Source organism: Bos javanicus, chromosome 1 (assembly GCF_032452875.1).
Source record: "Bos javanicus breed banteng chromosome 1, ARS-OSU_banteng_1.0, whole genome shotgun sequence".
NCBI classification, from domain to species: domain Eukaryota; kingdom Metazoa; phylum Chordata; class Mammalia; order Artiodactyla; family Bovidae; genus Bos; species Bos javanicus.
Window position 1 is genome coordinate 69,111,649 of NC_083868.1, and position 20,549 is coordinate 69,132,197.

The 20,549-nt window shown below is 41.9% G+C and overlaps 1 protein-coding gene across 20 annotated transcripts in view; it reads left to right on the forward strand.

Annotated features, from left to right (window-relative positions):
- The window catches only part of KALRN (kalirin RhoGEF kinase), a 689,867-nt gene that overhangs the window by 436,846 nt on the left and 232,472 nt on the right, over nucleotides 1-20,549 (forward strand). For all 20 annotated transcript variants that reach the window (XM_061408919.1, XM_061409480.1, XM_061409007.1 and 17 more), the window contains exons 22-25: nucleotides 3,402-3,584; nucleotides 4,819-4,937; nucleotides 7,718-7,784; nucleotides 8,348-8,457. In XM_061408919.1, the coding sequence (XP_061264903.1) occupies nucleotides 3,402-3,584; nucleotides 4,819-4,937; nucleotides 7,718-7,784; nucleotides 8,348-8,457 (479 nt within the window). The remainder of the gene's footprint in view (nucleotides 1-3,401; nucleotides 3,585-4,818; nucleotides 4,938-7,717; nucleotides 7,785-8,347; nucleotides 8,458-20,549) is intronic.

Genomic DNA, 20,549 nt, shown 5'->3' on the forward strand with positions numbered 1-20,549 from the left:
CTTATGGCAGAAAGTGAAGAGGAACTAAAGAGCCTCTTGATGAAGGTCAAAGAGACAATGAAAAAGCTTGCTTAAAATGCAACATTCAAAAAACAAAGATCGTGGCATCTGGTCCCATCACTTCATGGCAAATAGATGGGGAAATGATGCAAACAGTGAAAGACTATTTTCTTGGCCTCCAAAATCACTGTAGACTGTGACTGCAGCTGTGAAATTAAAAGACACTTGCTCTTTGAGAGAAAAGCTATGACAAACCTAGACAACATATGAAAAAGCAGAGATGTTACTTTACCAACAAAGGTCCATATAATCAAAGCTATGGTTTTTCCAGTAGTCATGTGTGGGTGTGAGAGTTGGACCATAAAGAAGTCTGAGCACTGAAGAATTGATGCTTTTGAACTGTGTTGTTGGAGGAGACTCTTGAGAGTCCCTTAGACTGCAAGAAGATCACACCAGTCAACCCTAAAGGAAATCAATCCTGAATGTTCATTGGAAGGACTGATGCTGAAGCTGAAGCTCCTATACTTTGGCCACCTAATGTGAAGAGCCAGCTCATTAGAAAAGACCCTGATGCTGGGAAAGATTGAGGGTGGGAGGAGAAGGGGATGATAGAGGACAAGATGATTGAGTGGCATCACTGACTCAGTGGACATGAGTTTGAGCAAGCTCCAGTAGATGGTGAAGGACAGGGAAGCCTGAGGTGCTGCAGTCCATGGAGTCACAAAGAGTTGGACACGACTGATTGACTGAACAACAATTCTTCCCCATGTAAGCCTTCAACTCTTGCTGGCCTAGCTCTGCTCACCTTTCAGCATAATATTTGCCCACTCATCCATTTTCCCAACATTTATGTCATACCTACTAAACATTGCTGATACAAATGAGTAAGATATCACATTTATCTCTTAGAAACATATGGTCTAATGAAGGAGACACATAAATAACTCAGGATGATACACACTGAAGTAGCAGCATGTGTGTGGTACTGTGTGAAGACTGGGAAGGGCAATCCCCCCTCAGCTTGTTGGGAGGGGAGGAGGGACATTTAGATAAAGCCAGAGGTGAAGAAGAGCCACTGATTGCAGGAGGGGCAGGCGGAGCTCAACATGGCTGGAGTTTAGGAGCCACAGAGAGCTGTGGTCACACAGGCAGGTGAGGCCACGTGAGGAAGGCCTTTCTGTGCTGCTCATTTCACTGTCTGTTTGCTTCCCCGGGTTCCACATGTACCTGGAATGCTCTTGCTCACATGCCATTCTCCTTATTGACGCTGAAATCAGTTTTGATGTTTCAGGATATAATTTCCTCTGCTATAGCTGCTCTGGTAGGACTGTTGCTACCAATAGGCTATAAACCCCCATCTCATACGCAAGTCTCCGTACCAATAGCAGAGAATAGATATATATTTCCAAGACTTTTATATAAAGATAGGTTTCTTGATTATAGCTACAAAATTAATGTTTAAAGTTAAAAAAAAAAAACTAAGAAAAATTGTTTTCCAGGGGGAAAACCCCAAATACAATGACATGTATGTCCTTGGGGAACTTCCCTCGTGGTCCGGTGGCTAAGACTCTGTGCTCCCAGTGCACGGTCTGGTCCCTGGTCAGGGAACTAGATCCCACATGCTACAACTAAGACCCAGTGCAGCCAAATAAATAAAGTTTTTTAAAAGTTCTTGGAATACCAGGTATCTTTTATTGACTGATTCTCAGTGCTGCTGCTGTTTGCCTTTTCATGGTTAGAGAGGTGTTTCTCCTGTCCTCATACCCACCTTATCTCCTTCACACTAAAGCTCTTCTGGCCGCTTGTCTCCCAGCCCCAGGGACCAGCCCACTGCACTGAGATAGAGAGGCTCAGACGTGTTCAGTGAGTTGCTGGAGAGCGGAAGCCCTGGCTGTGTGGTGGCCAAGTTCTCTTCTTGCCTTTCCCACCAGACCTCGGGCATTTCTTGAAAGGATCAGTCTCTCATGGGAGGAGGGGCTGTAGATGAGCCTGGAGAGGCCAGGGTGATGGTGGTGGCATAAGGAATGAAAGGCTCTTCTATCTGTTCCACTGTTGCTCCAGTGATTTTCTGCCTGCTTCCCTCAGTTATCTGGATTGTAGCATGGTCCAAATTTTGGACTTACTTTCCCCCTGTTTGAAAGAAAAAGGTTATTTTTCAGAATAGTATTTAAATACTCTTCTTTTCTCTTCAAATCTATCAGACTTTCCTAATAGACTTTAGAGTTTCAAAACCCAAACTTAGGATAAAAGATGAGCAAGCGTTTGCTTGTTTGGACAGCCATTCCATTTCTATATCTTAATGCACATAGACCCCACCTCCCCCATGAGACCTGTCCTGCCTCGGCCAGCCCACCTTTATTTTTTTTCCTTTTTTAAAATCACTGCAGTGTTAACTATACATGCTTTACATTTTGGCATTCAGTTATACAATGCCCTGAGTTGTTTAACTACTCTGGGTGAAAGTCTTGTCCCTCTAGAAATAAAGACTGTTGGTAGGAAATGAGTATCTCTTTTTCTTCTCTTCTCTACCCCCCAAGTCAGTTTCCACACCCCTCTGCACATTGGTGTGGTCAGAGTAGGTGTTGAACACACTCTTGTTAGGAATGAAATTAACCCAATATATGCCATGGCTCCACCTCACTTAGCCCTGTGATGGAAACTAGCTTTGTTCACTCCTCTCTCTAAAGAAAACTAAAGATAAGATCCTGGTGGTGAAAGAGACAGAGTTTACTCTTAAACCTGCTAGTTAGATTTCTTCAGATTCTGGCTGTACCAACACACTTGAGGTTTAGAAAGCCTTCTTCAAGCCAGTGCAATGAAGGGAGAGAACTAGAAACTATAGACAAGAGGCAAATACACTCAACCACTTACAGGTTGTATGAACTTGGACAAGCCCTAAGCCTCTCAAAGCCTCAGCTTTTTTCATATGTGACTCAATAAGACCTTCACCGCCTCCCTCCACCAGCCTTCTAGGGATGCTTTAAGACTCAAACAAGCCTCTGATGTGATATTAGCATGCTCTGTAAACCAATAAAGTACTATATTAACATAAGAGATTCTTACATCAGTAATCATACTGGCTAACATATATTGCTTACTGAGCTCTTATTTTGAGCATTGTATTCAGACCCATCCTGCATTGTCAACTCATGTAATGCTCACAGCAATGTTATGATGTAAACACTGTTATGACCCCTATTTTGCAGATGAAGGGACTGAGGCACAGAGGGTTTCAGTAGCTTACCCAGGACCTCCCGCCTATAAGTGACAGCACTGGGGTACAAATCCCAGCAGTCTGGCTCTGAGGTCTCTATGGCTGCTGTGAAGAAGGAAAGACGGATGGGGTGATGGGTTATGAGAGTGAAGGTCAGCTAGTAACTTATGACCATCTTTTGGGGCAGCAAACAAAGGAGAAGGTGAAGCTTCTGATTCAGCTGGCTGATAGCTTTGTGGAAAAAGGTCACATTCATGCCACAGAGATCAGGAAATGGGTGACCACAGTGGACAAGCATTACAGAGACTTCTCACTGAGGATGGGAAAATACCGGTACTCCCTGGAGAAGGCCCTAGGAGTCAACACGGAGGTAGGTGTGGGGGTTCCCAGGTGGGGCATCTTCCTTTCCCTCTCCCTCAGGACTGCTGCTCCTCACTGTGGAAGGAAGCTGGGATTGCAGAGGAATCTTTCTGAGCTGTTGGCGCCTAGAGCACTTGCCTTGTGTGGTTTTTCTCCTGGATGGGCTGGATCTTTCTGGAACTTCCAACTCCCCACAACTGGTGCTGTGTATATTGTAAAATTGGCTGGTCAGGGGTGGGGCCTATGGCTACAGAACAGAGTTTTTCTACGTGTAGAGTTAACTGTTGACTTTGAGGATTAAACTCCTTATCTTGGCTTCATCAGTACTGTCTTCCACCCAATTATGTTGACCAGCAAATGATTAGAGTCCTCAGTATGTATAATAATGCTCTTTTAAGAATAAGGGATGCAGTATGTATAAAGTCTATTTGACATTTCAACTGAAAAGAGACACTCTTTGCCAGGAAGCAAAGAAGACTGACTTTTTAATCTCTTCTTTATAATAGGGGTCAGTAACCTATGAATTAAGAGCTAAATACAGGGTAGCAATTTAATCCTAGGATTTCTAGTTCTTAAATCTTTAAATAAGCTCATACTCTGAAACAGAATAAAGTGGTCAAACCACTAAAGTTGGGGGAATTAACATCTCCCCCAGGCTTTAACCTATGAGCTTTTTTCCCTAGAGGTTTTCATCCTATATAAATACCAGACAGTGGTTGAAGTAAGCAGGAATGGGCAATTAGAAAATTCAGTAATCATTCTATCATTTAGCTTTCTATTTCCAGAGAAGTTGTTTGTTTAAATAAAAATATTTACTTTTTTTACTTTCCCTTGACAAATGGAAGTTTTCTTCTGTATTTATGCATTTCTGTTTCACATCTGTTTTAATGGTTAATAGTCAACCTTGGACCAGTGTGTGTGTGTAGATCCAAACAGAGCCAAAGTCCTCGGAGAAATAGGACACTAGTTATCAAGTGTGGTCATTCTTTTCCTTTGTTGTAGATATTAGTCCTGAACATTTGACTTGGACATTTTATATTTTCTTATTTGAAAAAACATTATGAAAACGTTTTTGAAGAATTATGAAGAAGAGTGCTTGTGGGTGGCAGTTGCTGAGATTCCCCATCTTCTTATCCTTCTCCATTACATCTTTCTCTGTTTTTCCTGTCCCCTGCCTCCCCTAACTGTTGAGGTGCTTTCCCAGAACATCTCCAAGGTGACCTCTGTGATCTGTGTGTGTGTAGGATAACAAGGACCTGGAGCTGGACATCATCCCAGCAAGCCTTTCAGATCGTGAGGTCAAGCTCCGGGATGCCAACCACGAGGTCAATGAAGAGAAGCGGAAATCAGCCAGGAAAAAAGAGTATGTTTATGTGTGCATGTGGGCAGGGGTTGGGGGCAGTTTCCGCTTGACTGGCAGGTTCCTCATAGCCGTGCTTGGTTTTCACTGCCACCCATCACTTTAGACTAGCTGATGTGTCCTCATGACCACCTACAGAGGTTGGGATGGACAGACGGGATGCTTCCACCCACATTTCACACTAACCAAGAACTGTAGGGCATTGGAGAGAAGAAACAATGAACCAAGTCAACTTTACAAACCAAGTCTTGCCACTCTGCTTCCTTTACATCAGTGTTACACAGTTACATACAGCCAGAGATATGCACACACTTTATGAAGAGCATTTTGACAGAGTCCTTTCAGGTAATGCCGGAAAAAAGTGTGTGCTAAGATTAAGAAGTCTTCTGTAGTTGATTTTATCAAAATAAACTAGGACCACAGGTCCCTTAGAGCTGAAAAAATTCAAGGTGGTCTGTGAAGTCAGAGCTTGTGTTTCATCTGGGAGTGTAGTAGTTTGTTTGGGCTGCTGTAACAAAGTATGATGAAGTAAATGCTTTTAACAACAGGAATGTATCATCTCACAGTTCTGAAGGCGAGAAGTCTGAAAGTACAGTGTTGTCTGGGTTGGTTCCTTCTGCGGGCTGAGAGGGAAGCCTCTGCTCCAGGCCATTCTCCTGCCATATTGATGACTGTCTTCATGTGCACTTGGCATCCTCCCTGAACACAGGCCTGTGTCCAGATTTCCCCCCCTTTTAGGGATACTAATCATTTTGGAATGGGGGCCCAGCCTATGCCAGTATGACCTCATCTTAACTAACTGCATCTGCAATGACTCTATTTCTAAATAAGTGCCACATCCTAAGGTACCGGGAGTTGGGACACAACATATGCATTTTAGGGGAGACACAATTCAACCCATAACAGGGAGGAAAATGAGGAGAGAGTGTGAGGACAGATCTTCCTGCTGGGCTCTCTCTGGGTCTCCAAATCGCCAGAGGATGGTAAAGGTGAATGGAAAGTAAAAGAAAATGGGGTAGAAGGTAGTGGAGCTATATTATGAAGAAAAACAGGAAAAACTGCAGGAAGTAGAAGGAGAAAAAAGGAGAAGATAGAAGCTTGCCAGAATCCAAGGCAGTAAAATCAAAGACAGCTTTTCAAAGCACGTGGGGTTACGTTCCTTCTGATCTTCCTTCTTTGCTTTTTCACCAAGCACTGACAGTGTTCTGGGAACTGTGCTCACGTGAGCTTGTTTAATCCTTGCAGTGGCCCTCTGTGATCAGCTGTGTTACAGTTGAGTAGTCTGGGGCTTGGAGAAGCAAGAGCTGCCTCTAGGAAACAGCAGTCATGATTCAGTTCCTGTTTGTCTGACTTCAAAGCTCACGGACTTTCCATCTACCAATAGAGCAAGAATAGTAAGAGTGTGGCTTATTAACTCCTCCAAAAGGGAATTTTTATACTTTAATGGAAAGGCCACTGCTAGAACAGTGTATTGCTTTAAAAAAACAAAAATACCATGAAGATAAAGGTCCAGGAGAAGATGCCTCTTATTTTGACATTTCTTGTGAAATTCCCAATAGGGAACACTCTGTGGATAATCTATCTCTAAATTTTTATCTGATGTGACACGTTATAAATAGGAATTTTTATTATAAAGTACCATGAAAACAGTGACGTAGAAAATCTAAAATAAATATATAAAAATATACTTTGTGCTAAATTAGATATTATTGCACATCACATGCCAGCTAGGAAGGACCATTTATAATACAAATTTGTGAAAGACGTGGGTACACCACAGTGAAGCCCCACGTCTTTAAGTTTAATGTCTGCCCGGGGGCACTGTGTTATTTAGGAGTCGGGGAGAAAGGAGCCCTGCCCTTGCAAATGTGTGGCACAGGCTTCTCTTTTCGGGAGAGTGAAGAGCAGTCACTTAACATTGTTAGCTTGTCCTGTGGTTGGGATCACCCACTCAGCCTCAGGCACAGTAGTTTGCAATGTAAAATAGTCCCTTTGGAGGCCAGAGGTCAGCATACTATGGCCTACAGGCCACCCCTGGCCCACCACCCGTTTTATATAGGCAATAAACTAAAAATTATTTTCTACATTTTTAAATGATGACAACTATCAAAACAAGAATATTTTGTTACATAAAAATTAGATGAAATTATTTTCTGTTCATAAATAATTTTATTGGAACACAGCCAGACATTTCTTTTTAACGTATGTCTGTGGCTTCTTTCACGTCCAACAACAGAGCTGAGTGCTTGTGACAGAGACTGAGTGACCCACAAGTGGTTACTCTCTGGTTCATTACAGAAAACAGTTTGCTAACCTTTCTGACTTTTAAACCTGGTTTAACCTGTGGAACTGTGAACCATTTTGGTGTAAGTCAGCAATTCTACTGAGCAGGAATCAGCATTCTGGGAGCTACACTAAGAGAAATGTAGGAAGCTGAGTTGGTGTCTAGTTGGTGAGAGTGAGTGTGAGCGGTGCTGCAGGCTTGTGCCCACACACACACGTGCAACTGAGAGCACACAAATATCAGCACAGAATCACAACATGGTAGACCTGGGGCAGAAAGGAGGGGAGTAAGTATGGAACTTGCTGAGCACAAGCGTACTGAAGGGACACAACGCAAATGCTCAGAGTGAGAGGGGCTCAGAGGAAGAGATTTATGTTAGTCAAGTAGAAATAAAGGACATTCAAGAATGTGATAAATGCTTGGGGTGGGGACAGTGAAGTTTGAAAGAAGGGATGTGTTCTCTCTCTAACCAACTAAAAGCCTGTTTGTTTCCTTCTAGATTCATTATGGCAGAATTGCTCCAGACAGAGAAGGCTTATGTGAGGGACTTACATGAGTGCTTAGAGGTAAGTCTTGTGGTCATCAGTTCTCAGCTGTGTTAGAAAATGATGTCCTTGCCACATCTGGTACTGGAGAGGAGCTCAGTACTCTGTCTTATCCCAGAGCTTGAAGAATGAAAAACCAGCCAGAAGACTTCTTTCCCCAAGTCAGTAATAATTGCATGAGAATTAAAAGTGCTTTGGAAAACAAACTTTTCTGAGATTGGAACTAGACCCAGCAAAAGAAAGCATGTAAGGAAAATGAATTCAAAATAAAATACATGACACAGTCAATGAACTTAAGTCTGAAAAGCTACATCTCCCCGCTGATGCACAGTCAAACTCAAAGCATGTTTAATAAATAAAAGTATGGAGTTTGTGCTGTTGCTGGGATGAATTTCCTTAACAGCAGATCAAGATAATAGAACATTCAGGTTTTCTTTCTTTTCATTCTGCTTATTTACCATCTCACTTTTTAAGCTCTACATGCATCCCTAGTCTGACCCTTACCCCACAAGTTTTTAAGGCCTATTTTGCATGTATTTCACATGGCAATGCTTGCCAATGATGGAACTGTTGCTGTCTTACAGACCTACCTGTGGGAAATGACCAGTGGTGTGGAGGAGATCCCCCCTGGGATCCTTAATAAGGAGCATATCATCTTTGGCAACATCCAGGAGATCTACGATTTTCATAACAAGTAGGTTGGTGGTGGAGGGTTTCAGTGGAGTACACTTAGGGCCATAAATACCCAACAGCACGGCTTCCCAACAAGTGGACCAAAGTTGACTGGGAATTCTCTCCCAGTAAAGTAGTGCCTGTTAAATCTCTAAGTCAATGGCTGTCAGACTTCTTTCTCACTCACCCCTCTTTCTCCACAGTGGTCCAAAATTCCTAATGGAGAGTGAAGTCAAATGTTCAGCAGTATCCTGACTAACCTAACTGCCAGTATCCTCAGACTGAATCAAAATAATAGGCAGGCTTGAGGAAGTAAAAGTAGCTTTTCTTTATTAAAACTCTGGGTAATCCTGACATTAGAATTCATCTGAGGTTAACCATCCTACTTTGCAGGCCTTAGGTTTCAAGTTCCACTGATGTTTTCTTTTGACCTAAATATTCCCTTCATCCCTAACTACCTCATCATCCCCACCCTCAACCAAAACAATAGATTGATAGATACCTAATCAAATTATCTAATTGAATATATTTCTTGAGAGTTTATAGGGGAGAACATCAATCAACCCTCTATGTTTTGTTGAAATAAGTAGAATCATAGAGCCCTAAAACTTCACAACTCATTTCTTCCAGCTCCCAATCTGATTTAAACATCTTTTCCATAGCATACTAAACATATTCAATCGTTAACAAAGGGTCAGCAAGAATACTGGTTGGTTAGATGACATATCCAGCTATGGAAATAACTCAGTTTCCAATGTACAAATGGAGGGAACCTTGAGAAATAATGTTGACAAAAAGTCCTAGAGCTCTCTCAGGACCCTGTTGCAAAGGAGGGCTAACGTAGAGGTTCAGAGTTGTAGGATACAGTGTAGAAGAAGTCCTAGGGTCGGGCTAGTCAAGGCTTTGACTCAATGAAGTTGTCATGCTGGAGATGAAACTGCCAGGGCACCAGGGTGGCAGTCCCCTGAGCCAAGACTCCAGAGCAGCACTGTGCCATAGAGCCGTCAGTAGGTGGGAATGTTTTGTGTCTGTGATGTCCATTACCATAGCCACTGGCTATGTGTGCTTAGTGAACACGTGATGTGTGATTATGCAACTGAGAGCTGCGTTTTCAACTTTGTTTAATAAATATAGGTGACAAGTGGCTACTCTATGGCACGGCCCAGCTCTAGAGAATGAGACCTCATTCTTTGCTAAGAATGACCAAAGGCAAGTGTGTGTGTTCAGTTGCTCAGCAGTGTCTGACACTTTGCAACTCCATGGACTATAGCCCACCAGGCTCCTCTGTCCATGGAATTTTCCAGGCAAGAATACTGGAGTGGGTTGCTATTTCCTCCTCCAGGGGATCTTCCCAACCCAAGGATCAAACACGCATCTCCTGCACTGCAGGCGGATTCTTACTGAGCCACCTGGCAAGTAATAGTTGGATATAAAAGGATGCTGAGCTCTAAAAGGTCTAAAAAGCAGGTGAAGAGGCACTCCTCTCATCAACACCTGATCATTAATCCCCTGTAAAGTCATCAAATGGCATTAGTTTAAAGGAAACATAAAATATGTAGCTCCCCTATCCGATTATGAAAGCAGTAAGCTCCAGGGTGAAAATACCTTCTGACTCTCTGGAGTACTTGATAAAAGTTTCTAGTCTTTTTTTAATCCAAATTTTTATACTCTCTATATTTTTTGTCTGGAAATCTCCAGCGACAGCAATATTTTCTCTTCATGTCTATTTAATAAGATCCCAATAAATCCATTCTTGACCGCTGACCCCACATTCCATCATCTGAGCTCAGTTGAGTATTATCCCATCTCCCTAGATATTTGGGAAGATATCAGCCTAGAAAGCAGTAAGTCATGTTACTTTTCTTATCTGATTTATGATCTCTGGGATTTAGTCAGAAGTTTCACTTTGCTCACATTCTTACCAAATTGGCAAGGTATAGAAATACAGAGATCACTATACACACTTCATGTGAGCCTTGTTTTTGCCAAATCAGTGTATAAGGGGAAAGACTCTTCGTTTCAAAATTGACCAATTGTAACAGAATATCTGGGCTTCCCTTATGGCTCAGCCTTGAAAGAATCCACTTGCCATACAGGAGACATGGGTTCAATCCCTGGGTTGGAAAGATCCCCTGGAGAAGGACATGGCAACCCACTCCATGTTTGGAACACTCCATGTTCCCCATTCTTGCCTGGGAAATCCCATGGACAGATAAGCCTTGTGGGCTATGGTCCATGGGGTCATAAAGAGTTGGGCACAATTTAACAACTAAATAACAACAGATTATCTAGCATAACCTTGCCTTATTGTGGTTTAAAGGTATCAATCCAGTAAATCAAGGCAAGCTGTTTGGTAGTCTATTTAAAAAGTAGCTGAAGATCTACCTAACAGTTACAAAATAGAGTTCTAAGAACTCCATAAAATAAAAAGTCAAATTAAGCCATAGGAATATCGCATTTTGTAGAGGAATAAATTCAGTGATTAAGAACACAGCTACCCCAAAAATGTTACCTATTTATTAACATTATAAGAAACAAGAAGAAAATAAAAACCAGCCTCTGACCAACCAAAAGAAATAGCATAAAGATAAAGTTCTTATCTTTCCAGAGGAACTCCTTCTTGTCTCCCATAAAACTCTCTCTATTTCTTGGTCAGATTGTTTCCAAGCCCATAGCAATTTAGAAGCATCAAATAAGAATCAAGAATTTGAGCAAGTAGCTTGGTATCAGTACGTGACAGGAAAGAAAGAGAAACTTTCAAAAAAGAGTCAAAAGAACCCAAAAGATCAAGGTGGTCAAGACCTATTCTCCATTGGTACAGATGATCCTATGTTCCAGTATAACCCAATATAGAGCCCAACAGAACCACTGTATTATGATACAGCGTAATAATATATTATTATATTAGTAATAGCTAATAATGAATCATTGACATATCCTGCATGAAAAAGCAAGGAACTTGTAATGCATTTAGAAAGCTATCCACCAAAAGATGTTTTAAATAGTCCACAATTTAGGGGAACATGCAAAAAAATCAAGCTGTTTATTAATTCCCAGTAGGATCTAGAAGACTTAAGGCTTTATTTACTCTACTCATAATATGTGCTTTCTTCTCATGTCATACAAAATTTGACTAATGTAGAAAGTATAACCCTCTAAAATCTCTAACGAGTAATATTAAAAATGGCAATTAAGCCAACTTTGAAAATGCAGAAATTGTGAACTCTGTAAGAGGTCATATCTTTCACTGCATAACCCCAATACTTGGCACACAGTAAACATTAAGTGAGTGTTTGTTGGGTGGATGAATGTATGGATGGGCTAAAAATAGAATTAAAATTTGCAGACTTGTGGCTAATGCCATTCAAGTCATAATTCTCTCTTTTGTTTATGAAAATCTCAAGATACGGAAAATCATTATTTTTCTTCACCACTGTCAGAACCTTCTAGACAAGCAAAACATTTGCATGTCTAAATGAAAGAGTTTCCTGGGTACTTCTTATTGGGAAGACCAGGCAATTGTCCAAACTCTAGTTTGCTCTTTAGGAATACTTTTCTGAAATGGTCACTTTTTAACCTAAACATATCAAAAGGTTCTTTTTAACCCCAGTTGCTTGCATCTTTTCAAATTTATAATTAAGTGCTATCTGACAGAGAAACAGACTCCTCTGATTTCTAGTGCATAGCTCAGGTTCTGTGCATCTTCTCTAGAGAGAGAGTGAGGGAAAGAGATTGGGAGGGAGGAAGACTGGAGACAGAGAGACTGAGAGGCAGAGGGACTGAGATGGACACGGCCTGCATAACCACATCAGCTGAGGCACTAGGAAATTAGTATCTAGACCAAAAGTGAATATGTTAAACGACTCGGCTAGTTAATATCGATCCTTCTAAATGATGTCACTTTGAAAAATGACAGTCAAGATTGGTTTTGTGTGTGTGTGACCTTCCTGTAGGAGCTTTGTCTCTGTAGGTATTGAATGGAGAAGTTCCATTCAGTACCAAAATTTTGTAAAGAAGAACAATTCATATATGTAGAATTTAACAGTTACAAGTAGTGATGTTAACACACATTGGAGGTTTAAGTGGAGTGATACTTGGTTTTTACCCTCTGCTCTCCCTATGTTGATTCTGCATCTCATATCTATGGAACTAGATCCAAAGACCATGGCACTTACCTACTCAAAACCTAGATCTATTTTTTGCATTTTGTTAAGCATTCTGGGAGTACTCAGGAAAGGTAATAAATGCCATACATAGATCTCCCCAATGGTGATGGTTTTATTAACGCTCTCTCCCCACTTTGACTGGCCTACAGCTTGTAATGTGGGAAAATTATTCATTTTCGGTTTGCCTTGTATTTGATTTTCAGCTTCAGTAAGGACAGCAGTTTGTTTAAAATGCTCATCCCCTTTGGTTAAATCTGAACTTAATTTTTCCCTTTCAGTTTTTGGAGATATGGCCATATGTGAGTCTGGGCAATAACATTTTTATAAAAATCTCTGTTGTCAGGGATCAGAAGGTCTTCCTGAGCATCAAGCATAATTGTCTCCACTGACAGATAAGGGCCCTGAGACCCAGAGAAGGCCCAGTGACTTGCACATTTTGTGACATCTCCCCATTGAACAATTAGGCATAGATTCCAGGGGCTGGGGCGGTCCCTTTCTCCTCTCCACAGACCATGGCTGGCACTGCCGAGTCTGGTTGCTTTGGTTCATATCTAACCAGCTTCAATGTGCATCCTCAAATCTCAGGAACACTTCAACCCATTTCTTCCATAGGTATGTCATCCAGGTCACACACCCTTACAATAATGGCCTGAAATGAAGAAGTCTGGGAGTGAGTCTCCATCCTGGGTCAAGGGTGGGGGAAGGTGAAGCTGTCACACTCCCAGTGGACTGTGTCTTGTCACGTCCGCTCCTGTGAGACTGAGGCACAAGAAGGGCAAGGTGGTGGGTGGAGGGGGTGCAAGGCAGGAGTGGTGGCGACCAGAGTGTGGAGGAAGGGAGGAGAGACAGACTGAGTGGGAAAGTGGGATAGAACACCTGGATAGAGGAGAAGTGAGGACAGTGGATATCAAGGGAAAGAAGAGATGGGGAGAAGAAGGGAGAGAGGAAGGGAGAGTGGGCAGTACTAGAGGAGGCAGTATAGAGAGGGGGAGAGTGAGATGGAAGGGGAGAGATGGATGAAAAAGAGCTAGCCCTCCCTGTCTCCTATGGTAGGCAGGGGAGTCAGTTAAGTGTTTTTCAAACATTTTGTATTATGAGCCAAAGAAAAATTATATATCCTGTCCTGATATGCACATGCTTTATATATTATATATAATAGGAAAATTAAATCCTGCAAAATGATACCCTCACCATGTGTGATGAGCTCTGATATTTTGGATTAGGTTCTGTTCTCCTTCCTCTTTAATGCTGGTTTCCACCCTCTAAATTGATTCTACAACCCCGTGGAATGCAGAGGGTGGATCTGTAGCTACAAGGTGAGGCGCTGGCTCCCCCAAGTGGAGAGAGAAGGGGTGTGCAGGCCACAGCCTCATCTAAAGGCCCCTCTGCCAGGGGGCAGCTGCTTTCCCTGCTTGGCCTCTCCTTCTCCCTCCTGTACTCACGCACCTTGTTTGTATTCTCTGCTTTCTGTGCTTCTTTCCCACACCAGGAAAATCTCGTTCTATTCTACTCTCTTGTTTCATAGAAACTGGAACTTACAAAGGTTCGTGACCTGCTCAAACTGAGTAACACAGCCAAAGAATCCACGTCTTCATGACTCCCTATTTTCACACTGTCATTTTCTTAATATTCAAATGTCAAGCAGAGAGGAAGGGGACATCCTAGTGTGTTTTTTCTTGGGCCCTAAATTTGTACTCTGAGAGATAACTGTGAGCCTTACACACTTATCAGTAGGGCCTTAAAAAATTATAGCTGCGATTTTGTTGCTGTTTTTTTTTTCCAGTGCTACTTTTATAAATATGGGGGAGTACCCAAAGAAAAACAAAGTCTAAACATTCATTTTGGTGTGTCAAAGTCATGTTCATTTCAGTTGTACACACTAACTTCTTGGTGTCCATGCCTAGCTACTAAACAGCCTGTCAATGGCCTATGAATAACATTAAATGCAAGATTAGTTGTTTATATTTTACTTTAACATTAAACTTATGTTTGTGCAGTACTGTTTGATTCATCTAATCACAAAAGTTAAATTTAGGAAATATTAGCAAAACATATTCAACAGGTAGCACTGCCGTGAGGTAAGCTGCTGCTTGAGGTTTAAGGTGAGGGTGGGGGGTATACTGAGTAAGAGTCCAGCCGTGTGCACCTTTCCCTCTCCACCTCTAACCTCAGCAGAAGTTTCTGCTGTGAAATAAAGAGAGAGCCTGGTGATTGTCATGGCTCAGCCCAGATGATCAAACTGTGCTGAGCAAAGACTTCTATGAGCCATCTGGCACCTTCCCTGGGGTGCACACAACCCTCCAGTAGTTTAACAGCTGCTCAGTGTGCTAACCAGCTGTCCTGGCCTGCAGTCCAGAACCTCTTCCATGCTGGGCTCTGGGTCTATCTGGTCACTAATGGGTCCCTTAGAAATGATCTCTAGCTCCTCTTGTATGCAGAAGCATAAGGGGCAGTGTCCTGGGCTGCCTGCAATAAGCCTGAACCTCTCTCCCCAGCCTGCCTCCAGCTTTATTTGTTTATGTCTCCTTGTTGTTCTACTTTTCTCTTGTTACCACTGTGACCCTGCTTCATTCCCCTTCTCACCAACAAGTGTATATGCCCATGCCTGAGAGCATGCACAAACAAGGCCATCGCATGTATTCCCCTTTAAATTCAAGCTGTACCCTTGATATGAAGGTCCTCAGTGAAGGACACACTCCTCTAGAAGCAGTAAGACTATAGACCAAATTTACCTTTGGCAAAAATAAGTTTCAGAATGGCCCAGGGTGCCTTTGGAATGGTACTGTTTTCATAGTGCTTATGGCACCCCACTCCAGTACTCTTGCCTGGAAAATCCCATGGATGGAGGAGCCTGGTGGGCTGCAGTCCATGGGGTCTCTGAGGGTCGGACACGACTGAGCGACTTCACTTTCACTTTTCACTTTCATGCATGGGAGAAGGAAATGGCAACCCACTCCAACGTTCTTGCCTGGAGAATCCCAGGGACAGGGGAGCCTGGTGGGCTGCCGTCTATGGTGTCGCACAGAGTCAGACACGACTGAAGTGACTTAGCAGCAGCAGCAATGATAAAGCTCACAAAGTTTTTCTGTCAATAATGCTAGTGGCTTTATTTCCCAGGATCCTATCCAAAGCTGGAGGGAAGCATTTTCCTCATAAAGTAACTGCATAATGTATTGCATCACAATAATTTGATAGAGTAATAGCATTGCTTAGATCTTGACATTTCTTTTTTATTGAAGTGTAGTTGTTGTACACTAAGTATGATGTGCTGTGCTTAGTCACTCAGTCGTGTCCGATTCTGCAACTCCAAGGACTGTAGCCCGCCAGGCTCCTCTGTCCATGGGGATTCTCCAGGCAAGAATACTGAAGTGGGTCTCCATGCCCTCCTCCAGGGGATCTTCCCAACCTAGGTACTGAACCCAGGTCTCCCACATTGCAGGTGGATTCTTTACCATTTGAGCCACCAGGGAAGCCCCACTATGTACAATACAGGTGTACAATAGAGTAATTCACAATTTTAAAGGTTATATTCCATTTAAGATACTGACTGTATCCCTTGTGTTATACAGTATATCCTTGTAGCTGATTTTATTTTATACCTGATAGTTGTAACTTTTAATCCCCTACCCCTGTATTGCCCCTCCCACTTCTCTCGCCCCACTGGTAACCATTAGTTTGTTCTCTGTATCTGTGAGCGTGCTTCTTTTTTGTTATGTTCATAAGTCTGTTGTATTTTTTAAATTCTGCAAAAAAGTGATATCATACAGTATTTGAATCTTGACATTTCGTTAAAAGTTTTACTCATTTCTGAAAGAACCCCAGATATTCACACAAGCACCTAAACTTCTTGCTTTGCTCATTCTCCCATGATTTATTACACATAATTATTGAAGTGGTAAAGACCAAGATGTTGCTATAGAAGAGCTGAGGAGGAATGTCCCATCATTTGTGAAAAGTGTTGTGACTTCTTGTGCTTTAATTTAAACTCATCACGTCTATTTGAAGTAGGTAGAATTATACTGATCAAGTGTACATAACCTGTCGTCTTCATAAGTTTCAAATTAAAAAGCAAAATAGAGTTTAATACTGCTACTGGTCTTCAACAATTACTTGAGATGGTAGTGCACAACTTACTCAAAGTTATGAATCGATATGCCCATCACAGGATAGCTTGTTTAATTCCTACCCTTTTTATTTAAAAATTAAACCATGTAGAGTGGATGTAGGATCTGCCAGCTGGAAGCACACTGGAAAGGGCAGTCAGTTCAGTCGCTCAGCCGTGTCCGACTCTTTGTGACCCCATGGACTGCAGCACGCCAGGCCTCCCTGTCCATCACCAACTCCCAGAGCTTACTCACACTTATGTCCATAGAGTTGGTGATGCCATCCAATCATCTCATCCTCCGTCGTCCCCTTCTCCTCCCGCCTTCGATCTTTCCCAGCATCAGGGTCTTTTCCAATGAGTCAGCTCTTCGCATCAGGTGGCCAAAGTGTTGGAGTTTCAGCTTCAGCAGCAGTCCTTCTGATGAATATTCAGGACTGATTTCCTTTAGGATGGCTGGTTGGATCTGCTTGCAGTCCAAGGGACTCTCAAGAGTCTTCTCCAACACCACAGTTCAAAAGCATCAATTCTTCAGCGTTCAGCCTTCTTTATAGTCCAACTCTCACATCCATACATGACTACTGGAAAAACCATAGCTTTGACTAGACGGACATTTGTTAACAAAGTAATGTCTCTGCTTTTTAATATGCTGTGTAGGTTGGTCATAGCTTTTCTTCCAAGTAGCAAGCATCTTTTAATTTCATGGCTGCAGTCACCATCTGCAGTGATTTTGGAGCCCCAAAAAATTACTTTCAAAAGCTGATCTATGGACTGGATGCATTAAAATCACCCACGGAGTTTTGCTAAATGATACAGATGCTCATCAGATCCTAACCCAGAGGACAGTGCACAGGCAGGAGCAGGGATCACTAAGTGTTCCCTGAGACAAAGTCTGATACTTTCCCCAAAAGTGTTCCATTTGCAAAGAAGTTTGGGAAGCATTGCATACTCTACTTATTTCAGAGATATAATGTACCTCATCATATTATAGGATTTTGAAAGTCCCTTCATAAACAAACCAATTTAACCCAGAATTTCCAAGCTTAAATGATATGTGACCTTGAAATCCAATTTTTACATAACCCCAATCAAGATTTTTCCCAGGATATGGTTTTCAGAGAAGACAATCTACTATAGATTTTTACCAGGGGCAGGGTGGGAAAAGCTCCCTGGGGATAAGTCTCCAGGAGTGGAGCTTATTAAAATTGGGAGGCACTGATCCTGAAAAACTAATTTAGTGCCTACTGTACACCAGGTATTGCTTTGGGTTTTTTACCTACATGAGTTTATTAAATCCTCGCAACACGAGGTTGTTTAAAATTGAGAAAAATGGTACTTTGTAAGACCCCCTACTGACAACTGTGACTAGATGTGAACTCTGGTTCTTTTATTTGAGCTTGGTTTGGGGAGGAAAGGAAAGTGAGGCCTTAGATTAGTAGAAGAGTGGGCTAGTGGCAGTTGCTGTTAAAACCTTCATTTTCCAGAAAGGCATTAATTCTAGAAATGATATGCTATGTACTTAATTCATTTTAAAGCGCTTTCATTTCTTGAGAATTTTTGGAGTATCCTCCCATAGGCAGCTACTGTCACCAAAAATTGCTATTACTCTCTTCAGCCTCTAGATCAATTATCAACTCTGTGGGCATAATTACCATTTTTTACTTAAAATTAACCTTAAGTGACCAAGTCACTGACCTTTGGTCATAAGTTAAGGAAAGAGGGAAGCTCTCCCTGAGTCGTCAGAGTCCTTGCAACTTCTAAAACAAGGATACAATTTTATATCTTCTATGGAATGTCATGATCCAGGCTATCGTATCATTTCCTTGGTCACTCTTAATAGAGAAGAACCTGTATACCATAGTGGTCAGAGTGAGGGGACTGGAGCGAGAGCCCAAAAATGGGCAAGTGGAAGTTTCCTACACCCAGGAGCATTTATCCTAGGCGCCTGGGGCTCCAGGTTCTCCTCCTTCTCTTTTGTTCCGAGTGCTCTTCTGTGCTTACTCCTCTTCTCTTTAAATCAGTTCATTTCCTTTCACCAGTCCTTGTCCTAGAGTAGCTCTTCCCCGACTCACCAAGCCATTCCAGCCCTAACTCCCAGGTCCTGTTCAGCCCATCACATCTCAGAGCTGAATCTCTATCCATTGTCTTCACTGAGATTATCCTGAAGGCCAATATGAGAAACAGCCATAAAGACTATCTCAACACCTGAAAAAATACCTGTGAAGATTTTGTACCTTATGTTGTTTAGTGTTCTCATGGAAAACACCCACACAATACATGTCCTTTAGAATTTAGTTCCAGAAATAAAAATTATAGTATATTAAAAATAGATGAATGTTTTAATATGTTATGTTATGTATGTGGTGATGATCCAGATTGCTTCTCTTTGCAACAACAAAAAAAAACACGTTTTCTTCTTGTCCTTGTAAAAAAATTTGATCCTCACTTGCAGCATTATATAATATTTTTCTATTTCTAATTTAGAATTCATATTAAATACATGTGGGTCACCTGCAGTTCTTCTAAAAGTAGCAGTAAATATGATACTTTATTGATTTTTGAGCACTGCATATTTGCATTTTGTAAGCCCAAATTGCATTGTAATCACTGCTGTTCAGTGATTCAAATCAGGATACTCCAGAATTCAGGGGAAAGATGATTATCATTAAATGGATACTGCTAGGAGTCTTCAAACATTTTCAACTGACTTACTACTGAAGTAATACTTATTTGTAGTAGAAAATTTCAATGGCAGATGGACAAAAAATATCATCTATGATTCTATAAACAGAGAAGGCAATGGCACCCCACTCCAGTACTCTTGCCTGGAAAATCCCATGGACAGAGGAGCCTGGTAGGCTGCTGTCCATGGGGTCGCTAAGAGTCGGACACGGCTGAGCGACTTCACTTTCACTTTTCACTTTCATGCATTGGAGAAGGAAATGGCAACCCACTCCAGTGTTCTTCCCTGAAGAATCCCAGGGACGGGGGAGCCTGGTGGGCTGCCGTCTATGGGGTCGCACAGAGTTGGACACGACTGAAGTGACTCAGCAGCATGATTCTATAAATCATTGGCATTTTGGCCTTACAAATATGGCTTGCCAAACATTTTTTAATTGCACATATATATTTCTTTAAACCAAAACCAAATCATTCTATGTCATTGAAAACAGAACACAGATAACAGGTGTGTGTGTGTGTGTGTGTGTGTGTGTGTGTGTGTGTGTGTAGGATGGCTCCTTTTCTTCACATCCTTGCCAACATTTGTTATTTGTGTTCCTTTTGGTGATAGCCATTCTGACTAGTGTGAGATGATGCTTCATTGTGGTTTTAATTTGCATTTATCTGATGATTAATGATGATTAATGATGTTGAAACATCTTATCATGTGCCTGTTAGCCATCTGTATGTCTTCCTGGGAGAAAAAGTCCATTCAGGTCTTCTGCCCATTTTTAAATCGTGTTGTATTTTTTGTTGTTGTTGTTGTTGTTGTTTTTATTGGAGGATAATGCTTTACAATATTGTGGTGGTCTCTGCCATACATCAGTGCAAATCAGTCATATTATATATCTGCTCCCTCTTAAGCCTCCGTCCCCTCCTCATCCCAGCCCTCTCGGTCGTCACAGAGCACGCAGCTGGGCTCCCTGTGCTACACGGCAGCTTCCTGCTAGCTGTCTGTTGTAGACACAATGGTGCATATGTGTCAGTGCTGCTGTCTCAGCTTGTCCCACCCTCTCCTTCCCCCACTGTGTGCACCAGACCATTCTCAGTGTCTGCGTCTCCATTTCTTCTCTGTAAATAGGTTCGTCAGTACTATTTTCTAGATCCCATTTACATGCATTAATA